The sequence below is a fragment of the Manis pentadactyla genome, chromosome 7 (assembly GCF_030020395.1).
Source record: "Manis pentadactyla isolate mManPen7 chromosome 7, mManPen7.hap1, whole genome shotgun sequence".
Classification (NCBI taxonomy): Eukaryota; Metazoa; Chordata; class Mammalia; order Pholidota; family Manidae; genus Manis; species Manis pentadactyla.
In genome coordinates, this window is record NC_080025.1 from 21,444,637 (window position 1) to 21,470,069 (window position 25,433).

General features: G+C 35.7%; 1 protein-coding gene across 5 annotated transcripts in view; it reads left to right on the top strand.

Annotated features, from left to right (window-relative positions):
• Positions 1 to 25,433, top strand: part of NRG1 (neuregulin 1) — a 200,670-nt gene that overhangs the window by 40,451 nt on the left and 134,786 nt on the right. For all 5 annotated transcript variants that reach the window (XM_057505172.1, XM_057505173.1, XM_057505169.1 and 2 more), the window contains exons 2-5: positions 619 to 796; positions 8,990 to 9,111; positions 17,009 to 17,059; positions 19,693 to 19,743. In XM_057505172.1, coding sequence (XP_057361155.1) covers positions 619 to 796; positions 8,990 to 9,111; positions 17,009 to 17,059; positions 19,693 to 19,743 — 402 coding nt within the window. The remainder of the gene's footprint in view (positions 1 to 618; positions 797 to 8,989; positions 9,112 to 17,008; positions 17,060 to 19,692; positions 19,744 to 25,433) is intronic.

Sequence of the window (25,433 nt, forward strand, 5' to 3'; positions counted from 1 at the left end):
AAATGAAATTGCCAAGATATTTCTCTCTCGAAGAAAGGAGTATTGCTAAGATTTATTAATTTTTGGTTCTTTGGGTCAGCTCTGATGGTAGGATAGTGTAATTCTGACTCTCCAGAAAAGTTATAACCATAGACACGTTAGTCACTTATCTGTCTCTGAAATTAAACTTCCCCACTTAAAAAAATGGGTATAATGCCTGCTGTACCTATTTACAGAACAATGATGAAGAGAAATTGTAATCTGGAATGTGAATGTGCTTTAAAAATAATGGACTGGTTACTTATTCTCCTTTAGTGTAATATTTTGGTTGTTTGAAATAGCCAACGTTCAGGATTTTTAATGATACCAGGAAATGTAAAGATTGATGAAGTAACTATCTAGAATATTTTGCAACAAATAATTTTATAGTCTAGGTTCTCTTTTTTTTCCCCTGAGTGTATTTTGTTTGGGCATTTTATTTTTCTCCAAGTTGAGATCCATTTTTTTTTTCTATCATTCTTACTCAGATAGTAGGAGTTTGGAGATGGTGTCTTGATCAGGCTCACCTAAGATCAGTGTTTCTCTTTGAAAGATGATGGAATGATCAGATTTTTTTTTTCCTTCTCTTTTCTTTGTTAGCTTTGCCTCCCCGATTGAAAGAGATGAGAAGCCAAGAGTCCGCTGCAGGCTCTAAGTTAGTGCTTCGGTGTGAGACCAGCTCTGAATACTCCTCCCTCAGATTCAAATGGTTCAAGAACGGGAACGAATTAAACCGAAAGAACAAACCACAAAACATCAAGATACAGAAAAAGCCAGGGTAAGTATAATGCATATGACAGCAGAGATAGTGTCTAGCACTACAATGATATGAAATACAAAAATTACATACAGCCTAGTAAATAAATTTACTTTCAAAAAACATAATATATAATAAATGTTTTCATTATATAATAACCAGAAATTATGTCAGTATATAGGGGAGAGTTTCAAGTGTCTGATTCTTAGAGCTTCTAGATGAGGAAAGGAAAGAGTGGATGGGCAAAAAAAAACCCACAGGCCATGGGAAGAGAAAGAGGGAGAAAGAAGGTTAAAGTAGTGGTAGCTGCTGTAATAGTGATATATTCAATCCTAAAATTCAATTTCTTTTGTCAGTGCCCTACACAATCAAAATTCCAACTTCATTATAAAGCCCAGTAAACAGGTTTATAGAAGGAAAACGTAATCAATTGAATCTGAACTGTTTTCAAGTAAGACGTTAATATGTATAATTAAGCCTAATAAGAATTTTTATCAGCTCCGTTGAACTACCTTACCACTATAGAAGATTTAAAAATTCATGTAATATTTGGAAGAGCTTCAAGCGATTCCTAGTAACACCATGGTAGGTGTGTTCTATACCTACTCTAAAATGATGCTCCTTTACTATTCCTACATTTCTCATTGTTATTTATGTCCTTCCTTAAGAAATTTTCTGTTAATATCAAACTACATTTTGAAATCAGGATGGCGACTTAGTATTTAGATTTTTGCTGGTAAACAATCCTTTAATCAATGTGACACACATAATACTGGTTCTTAGCTCTAACGTTGCATTTTCTTTACTCACACTTCAGAGGATTCCAGTGAAATCCTGAGTAGGAATAAAGAGCAACAACAAGTAAATGTCCTCCTGTACTTTGATTTTATAGAACATCTGCCAAAAAATTGTCACACACTCGGGAGCGAGAGAAAACAAAGTAATTATAGTGGAAATTTAATTTAATCTTACCAAAGTGTTTAATTGCTATAATAACCAAATTAGGGATTTTTCCCCCCTAGTTTCCATGGTTTTGTTAACTATACTGCTTATGTTTGTTATTGATTGTGTCAGCAAGATCTCTTAATTTGGAAGGATAATAGAGAGCAAGAGAAAGAGAGGGTATCACGTTCTGCAGCAGGTGGTACTACAAAAATTCAATAAGTAACACCATGTTAGTGACATGGTGTTTTTATACATAATCTTATTTAGTTTTTACAACATTCTCATTGGTAGTAGGGGTGGTTGAACTGCACATGGCAGCTATCTAATTATGCAGAGTGAAGAAATTAAGGCTCAAAAAAGTCTTACATTTGGCCTTGATCACATAACTAGTAAGACACTAGGCTGGAACACAAATCTGTTTCTTGGGTTCCTTAATACCTCATTCCCTTTTTAAAAAAATGGAAAGCAAGAATGTTGAGTAACATGCATGCATGTGAGGAAAGGAGGAGATGGTGTGAGTGAATTGAAATATAAATAAGATTTTTATGGAGAAGTTTAACAAGAGGAAAAAAAGCCTTTTAGGTCTTGGATTGAATAGAGTTTGGTGTCTGTTTTGTTTTTCAGTTAGAAAAGTTAGCAAGAAACCAAGTTATCTGCATATGCCCTGTATTGGAAACGCTGCTCTGTGTCAGGCCCTGAGCTAGTTGCTGGGGACACAGAGATGAATGACATGCTCCCTGCTCTGAAGAGGCTTGGTCTAGAGGGGGGAGGGATGTAAACAGTGAGAACACTCAAGTTTTAAACTCTACAGTAGTTATAATCATGGATATTGGGGAAAGAAGATGGCATGGGGGGAAGGGCAGGGGAGGCTTCCTAGAAAGGAGAGGAGGAAGGGGGAGAAGAGGTCTGTCTAGGTTGAAGGAGCAGAACAAAGCCTCTGCAGACTACAAGTATTCAGGCTGAAGATGCCTGGAGACAAGCGAATGAAGGTGGGTAGACAAGGTATAAAACAGGAACCAAAAAAGCGAGCTGTCTGGAATGAATATGGTTCTGCAGGAGTACATGTATACTTAAAGAGGTCATTTGTTACATGACTTGAATGACATATAAAAGTGTCATTAGTATTCAGAAAAGCATTTTCATATTGGCTTCATGGGCCCAGACAGCTAAAAGCACTGTCTACATATTAATAAAATCCCATTATACTGGAAAGGCCAATATTCAGACATTACTTCTTTTAAACAATAGCCTTGTTGGAAAGAATTACATGGAAAAAAAGACATCTTATTCAAGTTATATAACTGTAAATTACTTTTGGTAAAACATTTAACATATTTGATCTTTTAAAAATAAGACACTTTGTATAAAGTGGGCAGCTAAGAGAACGAACACTTATTATTATAATACCCAGTTTTAGAAAATTAATATGCTGAGAATGAAGGAAGTTAAGATTCTTCCTGTAGTTCTAATGCTAACAAATGGCAAAACTTAGATTTGAAATAGGTCTAACTCCATGTATCACGTCTTTTCATAACTATTTGTGATTTTGCTACATAGAGTGACGTCACAACATGGGGCTAGGGACATGTTAAAGCTTAGGGGGATGTCTTTAATAAACAACATTTTTATTTTTCAGTTTCATCTACACATTCATAATTTTTCATTATCAAGGTATTCACACTGTTTGCAGAGGTTACTTGGTAACTTTGACAAAGCTTTCTTGTGGCCTGTGACCAAGCAAGCAGAAGTGAATGTTAGTGTGAGATTTATGATTTCCCTGGGATTCTCTTGATTTAAAGTCAAATGTTGACTCATTGTCAATTCTTGGTCTAGGTTTCTTTTCCCCGTTTTATGATCTATATTGTACATAGCAGCCAGAATTTTCTCTTAGTCCCTTCGTGCTATGAAAATACTTCATAACAAGAAGCAATTTCTATTATTTTGTAACATATGATCCTCCTTCTCCCCCTGCTCCTGCTAATGAACTGCATTCCTACATAGTTGCCTCTGGTGTCGAATTCACATTTGAGCCTTTGTTTTATATGGCTAAGCGATATGTGGGACCAATGAAAAGAAATGGAAACTGCCCCAGGGTTACATGTCCGCTTCTCCCTTTGTTCTTTTTTCCTTTGCCTGATGGATGATTTTGATTAAAAAAAAAAAAATCTGGTTAAAGTGTGTGTGACAGATTCATTTTGGGACTGTCAATTGGCTTCCTTTAACTATCTGTTCTATATTAGACATGTTAAAAGCTGGGGCTTCCTATTGTTTGCATGTGGCACATGTGTTTGGATGCCCTTAATTTTGTCTCAGCTCTTTATTTCTACTCTTATGTATTTTAATTTTGTTTAAAATTGGCTCTAATTGGTTTGGTCAAATTAAAAAAAAAATTTTAAGCATTCTCCTCCCAATTGTTGCAGGTTCATACACATTCCCTTTTATTATCTGAGCAGGTATGGCAAGTCATTTTAGCTTTACATGTAAGGAAATCTCCAATTCCTTATGGCATACGGTTTATGTGAGCCATTTGGTGGAGTGCCTGGGTTTATATAGTAGTTGCTATGTTGAACACACACACATACACACACTCATATGTGATTTCATAGAGATTGGAGGAATGGAATTACATACACACCAAAGAGATCTCCCCTCTATGTATTAAGTTGCTTTGACCTATAAACTTTGCTGAGAGAATCAAGCTAAATTTGATCAAGAAATGAGATAGTAGCTATTGGAACTTGAAATCCATCATGTCAGTGAGCACTTACTGAAAGAACACAGTTTGCATTTTGATATTAAAAAAAGAAATCCTTAGAACATTCATTTTTTAAATCAGTTTGTATTCATTTATTTTCACATTGTATTGTTTCTTATTTCAAAAGTAAGGCATGCTTGTTATAAAAATCTAAATATTGCTGGAGTGTAGAATGTAGTTAGAGTAATAGCTAGTACTTATTGGGAGCTTAATGTATTTTAAGCTTTGTTTTAACACTATGTGAATTAATTCTTTTAATAGTTTCAGAAAATGAAAATCCACCAGCCCCTCCCAGATTCCCAGATAACTCATCAATTGAAGAGCAAGACATTAATTTTATGATTGGAAGGGAATTCAGTAATTTTTCCAACTTAACTAACTTCTTTACTGTAGACAGTATATGATAGCCTGTTGAAGAAAGTAGACAAGATGATTGTATCTTATCAAAGTCTCAAAGTGTCACAATATGTAATTCAAGAAAGGTTTATCTGCTTCTACTCTCTTACTCCTTCATTCCTACTCTAGAACCCAAGAATTGAAGTATCTCATTAGAGTTCAAAACGGTCCTAGTGATCATTAGATCAGTGATTGTCCTATTGTGTGCCAAGAGAATCATAAATTTCCTTTGAATTGCAAAAAGCATTGCCAACCACTTGACCTGAACATTTTCTTTATGATATTTTAAAATGTGAGGCTCTGGTTTGAACTTTCATTTTAAAACAGAACTTTTTTTTTGAAGAAAATAGTTGAAACCACTGATCTAATTTAATCTTTTTCTGCATAGAGATATTCTTGCTAAGAGTATGCTTGGCAGGTGGTTATCCAGACTTGAATCTTTCCAAATAGAAAACCTGTTTCACAAGATATGCTATCCATTTTTAAATGCTCAAAAATTTCTTCCTTATAGTATTACACAAAAAAATGCCTTCTTTTTCTTATAAGACATAATTCTATCTTCAAGAGCCCCCCAAATAATTTCCTTTTCCAGATGACAACCTGAAATATATTTAAATAGCTACTCATATCATGTTCATAGGTGACTGCCTATTCTTTAACAGAACCTTCTCTAGTGGTAAGATTACTAGGCCCTATTCAATTCTGATCAACCTCTTCTAAAGTTCTCTCTAGTTATTGATATTTTTCATCCAATGCCACTTCAAAACATAATTCAGTATTCTAGATGTGATCCAGCCAGTGAGCAGTGTGTCGAGACTTCTATCCAATTTTATTTATGCTCTGTTTTAGTATTAATTTGGCCAAACAGTGCATATGTTTGTTTTCTTTTTTACTTTTTTAATGGTTGTTTCAAGTGGAGTAGTGTCAAATGTATGGCTAATTGAAATCCTTTTTTACAGTATTTATTGTTGTCAAGGCACATCTCCCTGCTTGTATTTCTGTTACTGATTTTTGAACCTGAATATATTTGTTAGGCTTATCTTGATTAAATTGAATTGTGGTCTTGGCCCATTGATGTTCAGTCCGAGAATTCCCAGGGGTATTCTCCACAGGAAGGATTCCTTAGCCACATGTCATGCTTGCCTCAGAAATTCACAGTACATATTTGCATTTAAAAAATGGCTGAGAGGTACTGTTGTACAGAAGTAAACTTAACGTTGTTTAATGCAAGATTTATTTGAGCATAGAAAATTTTCCTTTTTTTTTCTTGTTCCCTCTCTCTCTTTTTTAAGCATGACATCTATGTACATTACTTGGAATAGTATTCCAGGAAACAGTGCCCAAGTCTATTAGGAGAATTTTAATTCTAAGAACTATCCCTTTAAGATTATGTTAATGGTAAATTTGATTACCATGTTTCACATAGTTCAATCCAATTCCATAGTTAAAATATTAATGGCATAGGGTCAAGAAAGAGCTCTGTCATATCAACAACGACTGTTCCTAGATTTATAAAAGTAGGAAAGGGATGTTCTTGGAATTATAATAATCTCGTGGTGTTATACAGTCTTGGGATGTTGTAATAATCTTATCTCAGAATTTTGGGGCTTAAAATAAAAGTTACTATTATTTTGGGAATTCAGTTTCTTTTCTGTGTTGAAATCCAGGATATTATTCCCCATCCTGACATTCTTCAAGATTTATCTGTCAATTATGTTATTGGTTCCAGGGTCATACATGAAAATTCTTTCAGCTAATTAGGCTACTTTGGGCTAGACAAGCTTATTATAGTATCTATTCCATTATTTCACACTATTCTTTGTAGGTGTCTGTCATGAAGGAGACTTGTCTTATACAGACAACGTGTGTAAATAGCTGATAATCCATTTTAAAAAGATGATTTAAGTACTCCAAAACCAGACTTAAAAATTAATAGAACTCAATGGGTGTACTATCCTGATATTTTGTATTTTGATAATTTAAGAGTTGTTATATTTTATTATTAAATCTTAATATCTACTTGCCAAGATGCTTGCCATCAAGATGTTCTATTTTGGTTTATAGGGATATACTTCAGAGAAACTTTTCTGTGAATAATTTCTCTGATAAATATGTGAATATCCCTATATAAATGGTCCTTGATCCCCCCCCCCATTAAAAAGATAAACAAGGCTATTATATTAGGTCCACTCTTCATCAGCTTTGTTCTATGGACCATTATTTTCAGGAAATACTGACAGATATGCTATGTGAATGCCAAAGACTCCATGGTCAATAAGTTTGAGAGAAAGTAAATAATATATTCCCCTCTTGGACAGTCAGAGTACATGAGCATATCAAAGACTGAGAAATCTTGTAGGATTAAAAAAAAAACTTGATTTTATTAAACCTAATGTGTTCCAAGCTTATCTGAGCATAGTATACTTTGTTTTCTTTCTCAAATTCACCACGATGACATTGTTCTGAGTCCCAACTAATGAAGGTCAATTTTCAATCCATATGTTGGCTCAACGCTTGCTGCCCAAGATCAGGACCACCTCTGACCCTCTGTGCCCTCTTCATATTGCATCCTCCTTTCCTTGCAGCCAACACTGGGAACATTATATCCTGCAGAGAGCTTAAGTGGGCACATACAAATATATTCCTCATTTATTCACACATGCATGCAACAAAAATGTTTTAGAATGCACCAAGGACAAAGCAGTGATGTATGTTCTGTGACGATACCAAGAAGTTTCAATTGTGGACTCTCCATACATACACACAAAGTGTATGTCCTAGCTCGAGAGAGAAGACTTACCGAAAGAACCAAAAGGCTCATGAGAGAGGTATTCAAGGCTATCAGAGTTTAGACAAAGGAGCAAGCAGCTCTAGTTACATGATCATGAAAGGCTTGAGGAAGGAACTGGTGCTTGAGACGTCAGGGTCCTTTAAAGTCAGCTAATATGTTGATATGTAGAAATACGGGGCCCCTGTTCTAGGAGGAAGAAGTGACACATGCAGAGGCATCAAGGTGGACAGTCCTAATACTTACCCAGGGAACTGGGTGGGTAGTTCATTTTGAGAGATTGGAAGAGAATAGTAGGACCTAAATTTGGAACAGTCAGTCTAACTTGATAATATATGACAGGAAGATCAGAAAATTCACAAAAAGCCAGGGAGTTTGCATGTAATTTGCAGTTGCTATCTTTGCTTCCTGCCTTCTTGTCTCCCCGTTGTCCCTGTCTCGAGCCCTGGCAGTTGGTACCAGGCTTGAGTATACAAGGATGCTTTAAAAAGGCCTTAGTAAACTCTGAGCCAATCTCAGTCAGTCTGAGTTTTTAAATCATAAGGGACTGCTTAAATTACAGGCTATGTGCAACAGTTAAACATAGATATGCAAATCACAATGCTGCCTATGCTCAAAAAGAGGGCTGAGTATTGATTTAATATGCAGTGTTATAAAAGTAGATGCTATTTTTGCATGAATATTGATTTTAGTATTAGGACCTATGTGTAGTACTATGTTACTAGCAATGAGAATCTTCTTAAAGAAAGACAAATACTCTCCCTTTTGGAAGTGATAAATCCTCCTTGTTTAAAACTAACATAATTCCTGATGTTACTCTACTGAGAAAAGAAGTTCAGAGCATTTTAATCTATTTTAGCCTTCATTAAGTGTACTTATCAGATTTATATGAAATGATTTTACACTTTTTTATCTTTCTAAACTCTAGTGGTTGGTGACATTTAGTTATAAAGAGGAAAGGAAATTCATGAATTGGGTTGAAAAAGAAAAATCTGAGGCATAATGTGGTTAGTGGTAGTGGTAGTGGAATGAAAAGAAAAATTGGAGAAGAATTCCTTTAAATGGATGATCTGGGTGATAAAATTGGGACTGTGTCCATAGTATGACTTAAATGCAATCCATCTCACTGTGTGATTAAACTAGGACTTAAATGCAGTGTTCTCACTTTTACTCTTGGTAAAACTATGCGTTGATGTACTAGTAAGTGGTATTTTAACATGGTATGTGTAAAGTAGGGAGGGAATCTAAGAACTCTGAAACTGCAAATAAATATATTTTTATTTGTATATCTATGAAGTATACTTACACTGCTTTGGTCCTGATTTTATAGGAAGTCAGAACTTCGCATTAATAAAGCGTCACTGGCTGACTCTGGAGAATACATGTGCAAAGTGATCAGCAAATTAGGAAACGACAGTGCCTCTGCCAATATCACCATTGTGGATGCAAATGGTAAGAGACACCTACTACATTCTGTTTCCAGTCTGTCAGAGGAATAATCAAGATAGGCAGTAAGACTTACAGTCAATTGATGTGTTAAATTCCACTGTGAACAAATAGAAAACATGGAAGGAAAACCATATATTCCAAGCGTCTTATGTGTGTGTTCCCCTTAAAGCTCCTCACTTCATGAGGTGATACAGACCTGAAATATACATAAATTTTTTTTTTTTTAAGGATTTAAAGATGGTCATGAATGACAGAGACAGGATGGGTTGCTAAAAGGAAGAGGTTATACCTTCTCTTTCATCAGGGAGGGCTGTCAAGTCTTTGGCTTTGTCAATAACCAAATAAGCATATATATGTGAATTTACATACAGGAATATGTATGTTTATATAGACTGTATATGTTGGCATTCATATGTATATTATATATGAATATATCTACATTTTGTGTGTGTGTGTAAACAGAATACAGTCCTGACTCAGTCCTGGCAATTTTTATGTTCTTTTATATGTTTTTAATGTATCTGGCTCTGGGTAGGAGAAAGTTAGGCCCATCACGTTTTTTTAGGCCTTTTTGTTCTAAAATTAGAGAGTCTTAAGAGGCAACACATTTCCTACTATGTAGAGGCTTCAACTTCTGCCTGCCTGAGTACAGTGCCAGGAGATACTTGTTAAACAAATGAATGACATTGAGGTAGCAGGTGCCACCTACCCGCCGACTTCTCTGAGCTGTCTGAGGAAAGTAGGAGAACCACAGCTGGTGGCTGGCTGCCCTGATATTCCAGTCCTCCTCGATTTTGACAGAGTCGTCTGTAGAGGCTGCAGACAAGCTGGCAGTGAGCACCTGAATCTCTTGAAATAGTAAAATACTACTTCAGAACCTTTTGGTGCTTCCTTTCCTTTTTGATTTATGGCATTTACTATTGCTTCACAAGCCCTGGCATCTGTTATAAGACCAAGCTTGGTTGCACTGCTTCTAGGTAGGAGATGAGAAAGTGTGCCCCTTTGCAAAGACCTGCAAAGGCCTGATCTCTTAATGTAATAAGGTAAAAATGCTAGACCAGCAAGGGAGGAAAGAGGAAAAGTAACTTTAAGGGTTAACTCCAAAGGAGACTGACTTTGTTTGTGTCAGTTGACTTAATAGGATCTGGAGAAGGGAGTGAGATAAAAATATGGAACAAGGTTAGAAGAATCCAGGCTAGTTCTAGGCCTTTCTGGATTTCCAAAGCACTGCTGCTCTATTGCTGTGTAATCAAAGTTCATTACCTTCATTTTAAACACTTCTCTCCACAGAGAGTGAAGAATAACAGTGATAAGTAGTTTCTATTGCTATTTTTAGGATCTATGCTTATAGTTTAAAATATAAAAGCTATTTAAAATTTCTGTGAGTAAATATAACATCACTCTGCATTTTAATCACAGATGAAGCAATAGTATTTTACTGGTGTTGTTTTGACCCAGGTGGAATATTATAGGATGCTACTTGAAATACAAATTTAAAAATTAATTTCAGAGGCTTATTCTTTTCTTTCTGTTATACCATGTTAATAGCTTGTTCTTGGTTTCTCATTGGCCTGCTTCATTGTATCGTCTCATGGAAACTGCTATTAAATTATGACTTTGAGACTTGGATTAGATTTGTACTATGCATACTCTAAGTCTCAGGAAAATAAAATTAAAGTAGGTGTCATGATCTCACTGAGTGCTTACAGTAGTATTATGTGAATTATTCCATGTTTCTGATTTATAGGGGTAAGCAGTGAGTTATTTACCACTATATTATTCCTGGAAAAATTACATAGGGTTCCTTTTTTTTAAAATAAATTTTGAGGCACCAAAAGTTTGAGAACATGACATCCAATTCCTTTTTCCATGTTGATTCATTCAAGAATTGGTGCAAATTTGAATATATGGTATCTACTAATTATAATACAGAGAAGCGAAAGTAGGGCTGTTTTTGATAAGGAGTTTTCATGAGCTATTGTAAGGAAGTCATTTTTAAACAACCAACTAAAATTCTTTATGGAGTGGGTTCTTATTACTTATTTATAGCATCCTTTTAAGAAGAGAATGAAGAATCTCAATTGCAATGCAAGGTGATCTTATTTTTATTTTCTTCTTAGAATGTTAGGACTAGTTCATCCTTATCCAACCCTCTCACTGTATGTATAAAAAAAAATGGAAACTTATACAGTGTCTTTAAAAAAGACACATACAGTATCACAAGCTATTCAGTAGCAAAAGGGGACGTGACCCAAATCTCTTTAATTCCTGGTCTGGTGTAGCCCAGTCTGTACTGGACTGTGTTTATATATGTCTAAGCTAGAGACTTTGATTTGTGAAAAACAGAAGCTGAAGGAATGATGTGAGGCATAAGAGAGGGGTTCCATGTGGAAGAACTAGAAGTTTATTGCAAGTCAGCCTCAAGGAGAAAACTACCCAGGACATAAGCAGGATCTAAGCAGTGGGAGTCTGTGACTCCTCACAAGTGCCTCTGTCTTTGATGCGCTCAGATGTGTTCTTCATTCTTCTACTATTTTTAATCTTCTTACCTCTACTGCTTTAAACTCTGCTTCTTTATAATTCCAGACTTTGACCTGACTGTGATCCCATCTTGGCCATATTGTTCTTCCTGACTCTTTGGAAGGCAGTTTTAACTCCTACTGTATGATTGTTTCCTTAGCTCCCAAATCAAATTCCCCATAGCTAATACAATTGGCATTGTTCATTGTGCCAGACCTAGAGAGCTTACAAATTATTTCCCTTCTGGTCAAGTGCCCACTAAAGGCTCAGCCTGGAAGAGTGAAGCTGGAAACACGGATGTCAGAAACGCCTGTTCCTCAGAGGCCATGGGGGCGACCTGCTGCTCTTCAGAGCCTGTGGCTTGGCAGGTGCCATGATGGGTGAGGCCAGTGCGTTCTGTGTGTTGGGAGACCCTGTTTTCTCCCTACATGTCAAGGGCTTAGTTGTAGTGTAACCAAAAGGAATATATGTAATCATCCTGACCTTTCACCCTCTAACATGGCCCCCTCTATGAACTTGCTGTATTCAGATCAAGGCTGGTGGTAAAAGAAGTCTCAGCTCGGGTCCTGAGCTCTCTGGGACTTGGATGCGCTAGTTTATCCGTGTCTCCCTGGGAATCCAGACGAAGGTGGCAAAGAAACTCTTCCTGAGAGAAAAAGAACACTCTGCTGTGCTTATAAACTGCCATATGGCCTAACTATCTCTTCCGAAATGTATGTTTACTGTTGACTGGGGTTGAGAGAGTGGAATTCTCAAGAAATTTTTTTCCAAGGTGGTTCTGGGGTTCTAGAAAAAAGGCTGAAAAATAAGAAAATGTTGTCAATACAAATACTATATTATGTAGAACTCCCTTTAAATCCTCTAGATTTTAATTTATGTTTTCTACAAAATAATTATTTTGCTTTTTTTGTGTGTGTTGTCCCATTCATTCCTCCCATAAGTACACAACTTTCATTCACCTTGATGAAAGATTCTGATAGATTGCTGCGAGCTGATTATCCTAATTTCATCCTGTGCAAAGGATTCCTTGTGATTTGCTTAAATTCTCACACAGGTTCCTTCTTCATGCTGAGATATTTAGAATATATTTTGGTATAAGATTCTAGGAGACATGGCAAGGGTTAGAGGAAGACACGCACAGGACAGTTTTCTCCTTAGGAAAAAAATCAAAAATTTAGCAAGAAGGCCTTTTTGGACACTGTTTTTGATCCCATCAGGACAGCTATATAACTGCTGGAATAAAATTAGCACAGATCATAAAACACTTCCATCTAATATTATGAACTTTCTGCAGTGAAACTCATTGTTTAGATCTACTTAGATTAGCAACTAGATACAACTGAAATGAAAAAAAGAACCTAAGAAAATCCCCTTGAGTTATTATATGCTTGAGTGACACAGTAATTGTATTTCTGCTATTTTCAAGCATTTAGAGAATATGTACATACAGCCAATCATTTTGTTAAGGTGCATTTTAGAAATACGTATGTTTTCTGCCCATTTCAGTGCCTTATAATCTCTACTTTATTTGGAAAAAAGAATTTGTCATATAGTAGGCAGGCACAAACCTACACAATCTGGTAATTACTTCTGGAACTGTGTAAGTCTAACAAAGCTCAGCTGAGTTTTCATACAAAGAGGGATTTTACAGGCAGTCATTATTACATGAGAGATTACAGGTGGCCTTCCACGAATTTGAATGTGGCAATTTAAAAGTATGCATACACCATGCTCACACAGATGATACCCTCTATGTCCTTTTTAATTTGCATTTTATTTGGCTTGGTCTTTATATCGGAAACCTTAAGTCAGTGATTAATTCTTAGCTAAAAAGCTGTATTAGCACTCGTAGGCATCAGATTAGGGAAGAGAATAATAGACCTAACTGGTTTTTGAATTAATTAAGTACTACTGTCTTTTAAAAGATTAATACAGGAGAATATACAGCTGATCAATTATATCTTCTTCTAGGTTTTCTTTTTCTAATCAGGAGAAAAATTATTTGAGTGAGATTCAAGATCCCTTAGGAGCTTTTGGGCCCATAGCAATAAAATAGCTGTTTCATCTGAGATGAGCAGAAAAACACTATTTCCATAAAATTTAATTAATATGTCATTTGCTCTTTCAAAAAACTGGTGGCCCATGTAGGTTAAAGGCTTAATCTCGCCCACCCTGTCTCCCAAATTGGCAGACTTGTTGTACATGTCATGATATTGGTGAATGCCTAGTTATACTAAGAAGCATATAAGATATGTTTTATAGCTTATCTAGCAGTTTCCATGTATGTTGTATTATATAGGATTTCCCTGGAGGCTATTAACGAAGAGCAACATGAGTACAGGAACAGAATAAAGTTGTCTTCTCAATGCATTAGTATCTATCCTGTCTCTATACCATTTATTATTTCAAAATTTCTTAGTTGCTTAAGAGGAGGCACTTATTATTAGCAAGAATTAAGAAACTCAAAGAAGCTCCTAAAGTCATCTTCACCAGTGCTAATAAATGTGCCCATTTTAACTCTTTAAAAAAAATGACTACATCAGATTTTTCGGGTGCACAAAATGACCTGTAATTTTAGGATACCGAAGAGTCACACGAGGGGATGTTTAGTATACACAACACATCATATGTATGTTTGTAAATATGCATATGTGTATTTTGCTAAATAGTTATAGTCATGCTTACATAATAATTAGAAAAATTCTTTTCCGGAAGGTGTTTTTTATCAGGCAGTGCAACTTTTTCTTGAGACCAGATCCAATTTATTAAAAAAGCATTCAAACATTACAAATATACTATGCTCCTTGTTTACTTGCCTATGCAGCATAAACTTCTCAGCTGTGTTCAATGTCTGGTGATTCAAAATCCTCATAATTTACAGAAATGAAGGGGATGGCCTTTACAAATTAATAAATTTATCAAATTGCTGTGGGAAAAATACATTGCTTAAATAAACATCAAATAACATTGATTTTTTTCTTTAAATCTGTAATTGTACCAAGTATTTTGAAACACACTTACAATAGAAGGTTGTTTTCTAAATCTATGAGTTGTACCCAAAACATGCATAAAAATGCTTGCTGAGTGGTTTTGATCAAAAAGATTAACTTTCCTTAATAGCAAGATTCTTTTAGTGTAGAAGTATATAAATTCTGAGCTCGTACTTCCCTCAGGATAATTCAGAAGGTTTTTGTTTTTTGAGAGGGCATCTCTCATATTTATTGATCATATGGTTGTTAACAACAATAAAATTCTGTATAGGGGACTCAGTGCACAATCATTAATCAACCCCAAGCCTAATTCTCAACAGTCTCCAATTCAGAAGGTTTTTATTTGGAACCATAATCTTTAAAGATATTTTTAAGGTCTCTAGGATAAATATCTAATTTTAGGAGGAGAGGTTATTTTAAGTTGTCTCTGTGTAGATATATCTTTGTAATAACCTGCTGTTCTGGAATTTTATGTACCATTCAATTAAAAAAGGAAACACTATGGTTAATCTTTCCTCTAATCTAAGATCTTCTGCTCTGGAGATAGAAAAGCACAATTTTTTTTTTCTTGGAAGGTCACATTGGACAACTTAGTTTATGAAAAATAAATTTGAAAGAGTCTTCATATTCATGCTGGGATTGGGACTTTTGCCCAATTCTTGTGACCCTGAGCTTACTCCTTCTGGCTATCATGGCATTCCTGGGTCCTCAGGGACAGAATGAGGAAACATCTCTCCTCATGAGGACATTTTGCTTGGAAGTGTGGATCTTCTAGGTATTTATAGACAAAGACAAGTGCTATGAATCTTTGATAAAAACGTTTCTCTCAGATTAACTTTTTTCCCCCATAGGACAATTTCATTTTCTACAGCCTAAATCAAGAAAACTAGTTGTGGCCACTTCAGAAACAAATATCACCATATTACCAACTCATCATATCTTCTTTAATGCCTGCTGCTTCTGAAAGTCCAGAGGATATCATACACCCTCACATACTGATTCATTTCACTGTGTCCCATTTTTAGTGGTTTAAGAGCCAGTGTAGGCAACTCTGGGTGGCTTGAATGGTTTATCTTCTTAATGCTTGTTTAGAAAGAACCATCCATTCTTAAGTTGCATGAGAAAGACAAATTTGTTCTTACTAAAGGTGTATTTCTGACCTTATATATTCCCATTTAACCTGATACTTAATTCTTAGACATCCCTGCTAAATCTCATTTTTTTACATCTCCACAAAACCTTTTATCCCTACAGAAGCCTCTGAGGTTGAAGAAATATTGCTACTTAATTAGTCTTACCTACTAGACCAGTCCTATCATGGAAACCCTAAATGGTCATCTCTATATTTCAAGATGATTATGTTGATCATGAACATTTCTAATCCATGATTAACACAGGCTGTTAATTCAAACATGAAATGATAGCATATATGACCTACTTAGGATTTTAGTAGGATCTAGAAACTTTGGTGATGTATATATATATATTACAACAGATTCAAGTTACCTTTTTGTTCCATTTAATAGATAGTAAATAGTAAAATGCTGTTAAGTCACTTACAATTACACACACAGTGAAGGCTGAGTGATAATTCATCATTGCCTCTCTACCTCTTTTCAGGCTTCACAAAACTATACCTTACTGAAAATATTAAATTTTAACAACTGAAACTCTTTGAAGAAGGACTAAATGAATACAGAATTAGCTATTCCATCATAAAGGCAGTTAGAAAGCAAGTCCAAGTTTGAACAAGACTGTCACAATTCCCATGGTAATAGTGTGTCCAGAAGTGTGTGGGTGCGTCCCTCCTTTCCTTGGGTGGGAGCTGCCTCCCTAGTCTGAGCCCTATCCTGAGCAGCTGAAATGTCTATCACAGGATAGGGCCCTTGTCTTGACTACCTTTGGCAACTACACATAGAATTTGATGCCAGACCATGATGTCTGTCATCAATCCCAACTAGAAACATGGTTTGCTTTCGTGTTTGAATGAAACTTTGATTCTCCGAAGATCTTTAACCTGAAACTTCTGGCCACCACTTTGATCCTACCACTTTGATTTTTCTTAGTTCTGCTATTTCTGCTTCCTTTCTGAAGAAGAACTCACAGCCACTTTGACATAGGGTCCCCTCCACTGACCCCGGTGGGGGCAGGGAATTCTTCCTACTCATTCTAGCATAGCTCATCCCATGCTTCTTGCCCAAGAAAGAACTACTTATTTGGACAGACTTGTTTTATGTTTCTCACTCTGTGTGGATATAAAGCCTGGGCTTTCATCACCTTTTTGCAATACTTCCTTCCTTTACATCATTTTTAGTTTAAAGGCAGGCTGTGCAACTGGCTCCTGGCCTCTTGGCTATACATTGTAATGTCCTATCACCTCTTTTTTGCAGAGATCACCACTGGCATGCCAGCCTCAACTGAAACAGCATATGTGTCTTCAGGTAAGGAAAATAAGCTCATCAAATTTTACTAACTGGAATGACAGATATAACTGCTGGCTGCTCCTTCTACTAATCAGAACCCCTTCTGCGTCCAAATTTCAGCTGTTCCTGTTTTCTGCCCCAGCATTTTTCTCCAGCTCATTCTGTCATTTTGGATTTCACATAAAGGAGTAGTTCTTGCTGTATGTCTGAACTTGGGCCTGTGAGGCATGTATGAGAAAAAGAAATTTATGTCTATGATAATTTAGTGATGTTAGTCCAGTAAAGGAGACATCTGGGTTATCAATTCAGGTTTTATATCTTTCTAGGTGCTTCTCTTGGCTGCCTCTTCTCTCCAGCATCCATCAGAGTTCATTCTTGGATAATGTATCAATATTTCATCTCTGACGTTTGGGCCCTATATCAGTTGTGGGTCACTCATCTTACAAATAACATTGTTACAGACCTGACGTTTTAAAATGTTGTTGCCTTTTTTTGTGTGTGTGTGTGTTGTTTTTGTTTTCTTCTCACTTGCCTATAATATTTACTGACAGCAATTATAGTGTGAGCAGATTAGCTACTTACAACCCAACTCTACTAATGTGTGAATAACCCATAATTCATTGATTACTTCACTAGCTGTGAATTTAATTAACCTACTGTGAATTTGTTTTACTTCATCTTTTGCTTTTCCTTATCCTCTGTAATTCTCTAGTTAACAGTACCTTAGAACATTTAAGAATGAATATTTAATTGGGAGCAAGTTTTTGGAGACCTAGTTTCAAAACTCACTTCAGAGGTGTAATGATAACTTGTTTTGCATGGTACTTTACAAAGATTTTTATGTGTCATTTGATAATCACAACAGATTTGTAAAACAAAACATTATTTTTCTTCATTTTATACATAGGAAAACTGAAGGATTAGAGATGCTAAGTCATATATCTCAGCAGGTAGAAAAGCAGATACTTCAAGCTCAGTATTCTTTGCATTACCCCCATATTTAGTTGCCTTTGTTTTTGAAAGTTTTAAGTTATAGATCTTGGATGAATTAGATTTTTTTTCAAAAACAAAAGCAAGCAATGATTTCTGTCATTTTGGCCTGTACCTTGTAGAAACTAGAGGAGGCCACATAGTTAAGCACAGTCTTTTCCACCTTATCTTCACCAGTATTTCATCTTCTCTTCAAAGCCATTGCTCACAATGATAAATTCTGATTTTCTATGTCCTAGATAGATTTGGCATAAATAGGGTATGTTCATGTGTCATTCCTAAGATATAAGTATGTATACTGTTGAGTAAGGTGATCCTGGGGTCTAAGAGGATCATACCCTCCTGAGTAATAGAAAGGGAGAGAGAAAGGAAGAGAGAAGGAAGGAAGGTGGGAAGGAGTGGAGGGAGGGAGGGAGAGAAGAAGGGAAAAAGAGAACTAAAAACAAAAAGAAAAAAATTGAATTATCTAAATTTCTTCACCTACATTCAAGCATTTCTTTTTTTTTAATTGAAATATAATTGACATGAAATATCCTAGTTTCATGTGTATATCACAATGATTTGATATTTTTACACATTATGAAATAACTTCCACTATAAGACTAGTGACCATCTGTCACCATACAGTTATTACAGTATGATTGACTGTATTCCTTATACAGTACATTATATCCTCATGACTTAATAATTTTATAACTGGGAGTTTGTACCTGTTAATCCCTTCACCTATTTTGCCCACCCTCTCTGGTATCTCTTTAGTGTCAGAATTCTAATGTAAGGGCTTCATTATTTGGCTCCATTAGATGCTGTTATGAACCTGAGCTTTTAGGTTTATGCCTTGGGAATTTGGAGTTAATGTAACTATTATTTTCTTGATATATGGCTTGATTCTTTATAACTTTCAGGCTGCTGAATTTCGATCCTTCGTTGAAACAAAATTGTTCATATTTCTTACTAATGAAAACCCTGAGGCTCCATGCTTTTTTTTTCCTGCCTGAGTTGTATTTTAAGCTCTGTCTGTACTTGAATACTGGTTTTTCTTCCTTTATCCTTGCTACCTAAAAGAATCTTGCTACCATGCATCCCCAGTGATTGTTATGTATTTGTTTAGCATGCTTTGTTTGGTCCTAATGTAATTGCTCTAGTGGACCTTGCATGGACTTTATTCAACACTGCGTTGGGTCAGGATGTTTATGCAGACCAAGTTGCCTGAAATATCCTCATTCTTTTCTTTTGCTCTACACATGACAGTTAACTTTCATTCTATCTAAATAATGGAGACTGTTCTCTTTGGTTTCATCTCTCTTAAAATCAAGACCATACCTAAGAGAAGGAATTTTCTCTCTCACCTGTAGTGTAGCCTGTTAGAGTAGTATTTCTAAGAAGTTCATAAAGCAGTTGGTGGGTGGGATGTCTTTGTAGATGGACTGACTCCATTTTCATCTCTTTCAAAAGTCTTTGGGTCTTGGACTACAGAAATACTCCTTTGTGGTCTTTGAATATTGCATAGATCTTCCTTAGACTTTGAAATGTTACAGCTTCTCTGTTGCACTGGTTTCTAGTCCTCTTTCTGGATGATACCCAAAGCCTGGCAAATTTCTAATTTAAGAATCCAAGCAGTGTGACTCAATAAAGCCTCATTCCACTTTTGTGTTTTATAGAGTCTCCCATTAGAATATCAGTATCAACAGAAGGAGCAAATACTTCTTCATGTAAGTATATTTAAATGTTCTGTTCACTAGTTGTTAACCCAATACAGTTTCTGCGTCCGAAGATCATATGCACATCTATCTTCTGCCCTTAGTGAGGATAGTGGATCAAGTGTGGGAGCAGGATGGTATTTATTGTTTGGAGTAGAAACAGTCCACTGCTATGAGTAGGGCTAACTTCCCTAAAATACATATAGATATTAAAAGATACCATATACATGGTAGTTTCAGGATAATGTAGTATCTTTGAGTGTTGGAAAATAACTGCATAGCCTCTGAGCCCTCGCTCTGGAAGAGCAGAAGAGAACATTGTGGAGGTTTTTTTACTCTGCTGTGATGCTTTCAGCAGCTGCCTGAGGCATGATACCCAGCTGTTTGGGGCCTTCATTCCAAAACTCCTCAGTTCTCAGGTAAAGTCTGCTGTGCTGGAGAAAGGAAACTATATATAGATGCCCTTAATTCAAATCTGATAGCAAGTGACTAATTATGAAGATGTTTGAAAGCAAGTCCCTAGGCAAGATCTCAGATTAGTTTTCATCTAAATGTGAAATGTGCTTTGTGCTTTTGGAGTGTACAGCTGTTAGATTTGCACTTTGTGCTCTGCCAGGGGAACTTAAGAAATTACCAAGGACTATTAAAAATAGTTTTGATACTTACAAATTGTGAATAGTAGAGAATTAAAATTTGATATCCAACAGGGGAATTTATCAGACCTTGAAAATAACACCTAAAACTCCAAGTCGTCTTCTCCCTTATTTAGCTCTTTATTTAAAGCTATTTCTCAGTTTGATAAGCGCTTCAAGAAAATAGATATTCCCAATTATTCTATTCCTACCTAGAGAGTGTGTTTAAAACAATTTCCTTTGACTATCAGCATGGTAGAAGACACTTACAAAGAAGATCTGTACTTTGGGTGACTCATTTGGTTTTGTCAATCTGTTTAAATAGATCCCATCTGATCCTGAAGCCTTTACCTTTGTGTTGGTGGTACTAGAACTGTAACAGTATGATTTTTTATTGCCCGAAGTATGATGTTTTCCTGTATTTTAGCTAGATAAAGCATCATTTAACTGGATTGATGGCAACAATCTAATAAGATCAAACAGGAAATGAAATTCTAGGAGAGACTAAATTGGCTTCTTCTGTATTCCAAGGACACTCATTATGTTCTCCTAAATGATAATCCCTCCTGGGGACTTTGACATATTTGTTATTTAATTCTACTTATAAAAAGATTAGTGTAATTATATAGACTTTTGTTAACTAGCACTAAGGAATCACGTTGAGCTTTGTTTTATATTTTTGAGTGTTTATTATACTAGAGCAAACACTAGGTTTTTCTTTCTGACATTTTGTCTGGGAGTAATTTCTCCCCTGCCTGATTCATGAATGAAGTTATTGAAACTATTGTAATTGGAACCCTTCATGCTATCATTAACAGAGCGATAGCTGCTATCCTTAAGCATATCTGAGTAGTTTTGGAATGGAAAAAATAGTTCTTTTCATTTTCCAGAGCTTTAAGGGACTGAAATGAATCTCTCAGTTTATATTTCTATTCGTTGCAATACTGTGGAGAGAGAAATAATTTTGAAACCTGACTCTGATCTCTAACTCTCAGCAGAATTAGTTCCTGATATTTAGTAAAGGCTTAAGACTAAGAAAGAAGGCTTTGTGTACCATTATGTTAAAACATTTCAGTGTGCCATTTTCAGACATCACTCTCATTCATGTAAGGCTCTTAGTAAATTTTGTTGAACTGATTAATAAATACCTTTTTTTGGTCTCATGAAAATATGCTCTATAATTGAAAATATTAACCAATGGTGGCAGGATCCTAGGTCCAGTCTTGGTTAGAAGAGTGAAAGCAGCATGAGGCACTCAGCCCACTTAAAGTTAGCATCATGCAGGACTCTGCATTGCAGATGGGCTGTGACAGGGATACAGCTCCACTTAGTAAAGGCTGAAGGTGAACTTGAAGAGCAACAGCAATAAGCAGGACTTAAAAATTCGAAATATGTAAAAGAGTCAAAGGGAATGGAAATGTTCACGAGTCAGAAATAATCAATCCTGAAGAATAAGTTCCTTTTCACTTTGCTTCAGCCAGGAAGAAGTCACTAGTAAATCCCTCTATATGAAAAGTGAAGTATGCCTTTGCAACATAATTCTGTCTGGGTGGGCTGCATTCTTTGAACTATCGACATTGGTGTCTTCTAAAGTTTTAAAAAGCCTTCCTGGAGTAATATGGATTCAGCAGACCTGTTATATATTATAGTGATTTGGTGTGCTTTCTGGGTCAGCATATAAAACATGAGGCAGCCCTGTTACTTCTCAGTTCTTTAGGTACTAATGCACACACCCTGACAGGGAAATGACCCCTTACCACCAGCTCTGTTCTTGAGAACACCTCACTGTTGGGTAAATCTTGAGAGGGTTCGGCCATGTTCATTTTCTTGGCTGTGTCTGCAACTCTGCCTGGGAGCCAAGTGAGATTTTTTCTGTGGACATGCTGTTTCTCCCCAAAGCCTTTCTTGACCACTCCAGCCCACAGAAGTTCTCCTTTTCTGCTCTATAACTCATAGTGGAATAGAAAAAAAAAAATTGCCCACCTACCTATCTAAAATAGTATTGCTACATAATTTAGTATATTTTCTTCCAATGGGTGTTTTTCATTCTGGCTTTCTACTTACCATCTTCCCTTTATCCACATAATATGTCATAAGCATTTTTCTAAAGTCATTAAATACTAATTGGAAATATTTTTATGTCTAAAATTTTTATTTTTTTTAATCACTGTAACAATAAAGAAATTATTCTTGAGTGGAAGTTTTAAGGGATTTATTTTTCCATCTACAAACACCTGACCAGTTTTGCTCTATTTGTATTTTGGCTTCTAGCATTTCATAAATATTTGTGAAATATCAGTTACTAATCCTTCCCTTTGTAAGGCAAATTTTAACTACTTCTTTTTTGAAACTGGGAATTTGCGTTTTATATTTGCTATTTTTAGAGTTGTTAACTTACAAACTTTTTCGAAGTTTCTTATAATCACCCGGTAAAGATTAACATTATTTTCCTTTTTTTTTTTGTAAATGAGGCATCTGTGACTTAAATATATAAGTGATACATTCAATGAGTGTCCTATTACTCATAAATGACAGACTGTTTGAAGGACAAGACAGTAGGACTGTCTTGTTCCTCCTTTACATAGAATCAGCAAAAAAGTAAATGGATTGCTTAGAACAAACCTTAATGACTCCTCTCTGAAGTGCCAGCCGCCGGTGACCCCATTTTGCAGACAATTTTGTTGAATGCTATAAAAATACAATTGTTATACCAACCACTTTACTGAATTAAGCACCGTCTATTCCAATTTAATATAAAAATGAGAGAAACAAAAAGGAAAAGTGTAACAGATAGAATTTGAAAAGAAAATAAAGATGTTTCTGGAAAATAGTATTAAATTATAATATGTTTCAAATAATTACAGTAACAGCAAATGTTTGTTGAAGGCTTACTGTGTGCAGGCACTGTGCTAGGTGATTTACGCGGATGATGCTCATGGTTCTCACAAACCTTATTCCATTTTTCAGATGATGAAATTGATGTATCTTGCCTAAAGCCACATAAGCAGGAGTCAAACCCAGGCAGTACACTAGCCTGCCGTAGTGCATGAGGTTTTGTTCTCTCAAAGGAAAATCCTTTAATATTAAACAGAAGGAGATGCTATGAATGAACTGAAAAGTCATCTTTGATGCAAAGTAGATTGGGAATATGTGTGGTAGATTAAGGTTAAATGCATTGCCTAGGACCAGCTGAGCTGAAAGAATCTTTGTTATACATCAGTGCATGGGAGGTGGTGAGGTGAAATGGGAAGAATACAGATTCTCGGAGGACACATGCTCTTAGGTCTAAATAGTAGTGCTGTTAATTAGTGTGTAAATTTAGGCAAGTATTTAAACTCCCTGAGATTCGGTTTCTATGTCTGTACAGCCTTGTTCATTGCAAACCTATACTGGAAAGCCTCCTGTGGGAAAAGTAATGTGAATTGTTGAGCATAGCTTTGCTTTTTGATGGGCTTCCCCTGTATGTGCCAGAGAGCTAGTACCTGAAAAAGAGGTGTGGCTCTGAAGAGAGAATGGGAATTAGGGGAGCCCTTGTATCTCATTTGCACAATGCAGGAAAATATCCTTATTGTTGGAAGAGGAAAGGAATTAATGATTTTGTCTAAATGATGCTGCTGAAAGTTCTATCCCAAGAAATCACTGTGTCTTTTCAAAGTAGTACATATTGTCAGCTAAGGCTGTATTTTAAAGTCCTCTTTGAAATCTCTGAACGAAATGAACAATTAAATTTGGTACTTACAAGAGCTAGCTGCAGGAAAAAAAGTGTTTTTTTTCTACAGAGACATTTCTGTTATAATGAGATAGAGCATTTTCCCTTGGGAATATAGTACGTGCTATGTGTTGATTAGATCGGGCCAGGTCTGCTAGTCCACCGGTGAGATTTAGAGCTGGGGCTCCTATGCTCCACACTCCGCTGTAACTGACTTACCTGCTTTAATGGTAGAGGAGACTACGCGGACCTTTGCTAAATGATTCTCAGCTGGAAAATTGGTATTTCAATTTCAGATCTTTATTGGTGGCAAAATATAAACTCTGTCCTGTCACCCTTGGAAAGCTACTTCTAATTGAATGTGAATTGTGTTTCCAAATTTCTATAAATGTGGTATTTTCAACAGTGTAGTAGGCTGTATGGTGGAGAATGACAAATTACCATGTACCATTTAGCAATACAAGAGTAATTTAAAAAGGAAATTGCTCAACTAGTATTAGCCTCCATCTTTTTGATTGCCTAGAGTGTTAGTTACAGATTTTTAGAACAGTACAGAGACTTGGAGCAAGAATAGGGGCTCATATATCACAGCCATTCATATGCTCAGCAAATTATCGCCTTCACGTTCAGGTCATTCATTTTTTAAGTGAATATATGTTATTTTTTTGTTACAGTACTGCCTGTAACTATAATACTTTGCTCTTTCTAAAGTCATTCAATATCTCTCCTTGCAATCCACTATTGGATAAAGTAATCTCAAAATTTTTTGATCAAGGTTATAATGAAAAAGCTTATCGTTTTTTAAATTAAAAAGTTTACAAAATTATTCTTCTGCACCATACAACTATATGTGTGGGTGCTCTGTATTTATAAATAACTGATACTTGTATCATACTGCATATTTTATGAGGCATATTTTCATATATTGAGTCATTTATTCATACAGTAACTCTGTGGCCTAGATTTCATCCCATTTGTCAGATGAGAGACTTAAGGCTCAGAAATTTCTGACATGTCCAAACTCAACTAAGTAGATAATAGAGCAGAAATTTAAATCTGAATCTTCTGATTTCAGATCTTACTGTCTCTTATTACAAAGTCAGATGGGATCCATATAGCTAGCTTGAGGGAGGGCCTTCTTTAAAAAAAAAAGGGAAAGTCAAAATGAAGTTTTAATAAAGACTGCAGGAATATAATCACATTTATCCCAGTTATCTCAAAGCCAACTTTATTGAAATAATATACTCTCCACAATCTGTAAGGTAATGAAATGAACAGGAGAGCCCTTAGCTAATGGCAACACAATTCAAGGGTTTAATACTACAAAAAGGAAACAAATGTTAGTCTAGAATCAAGAATCA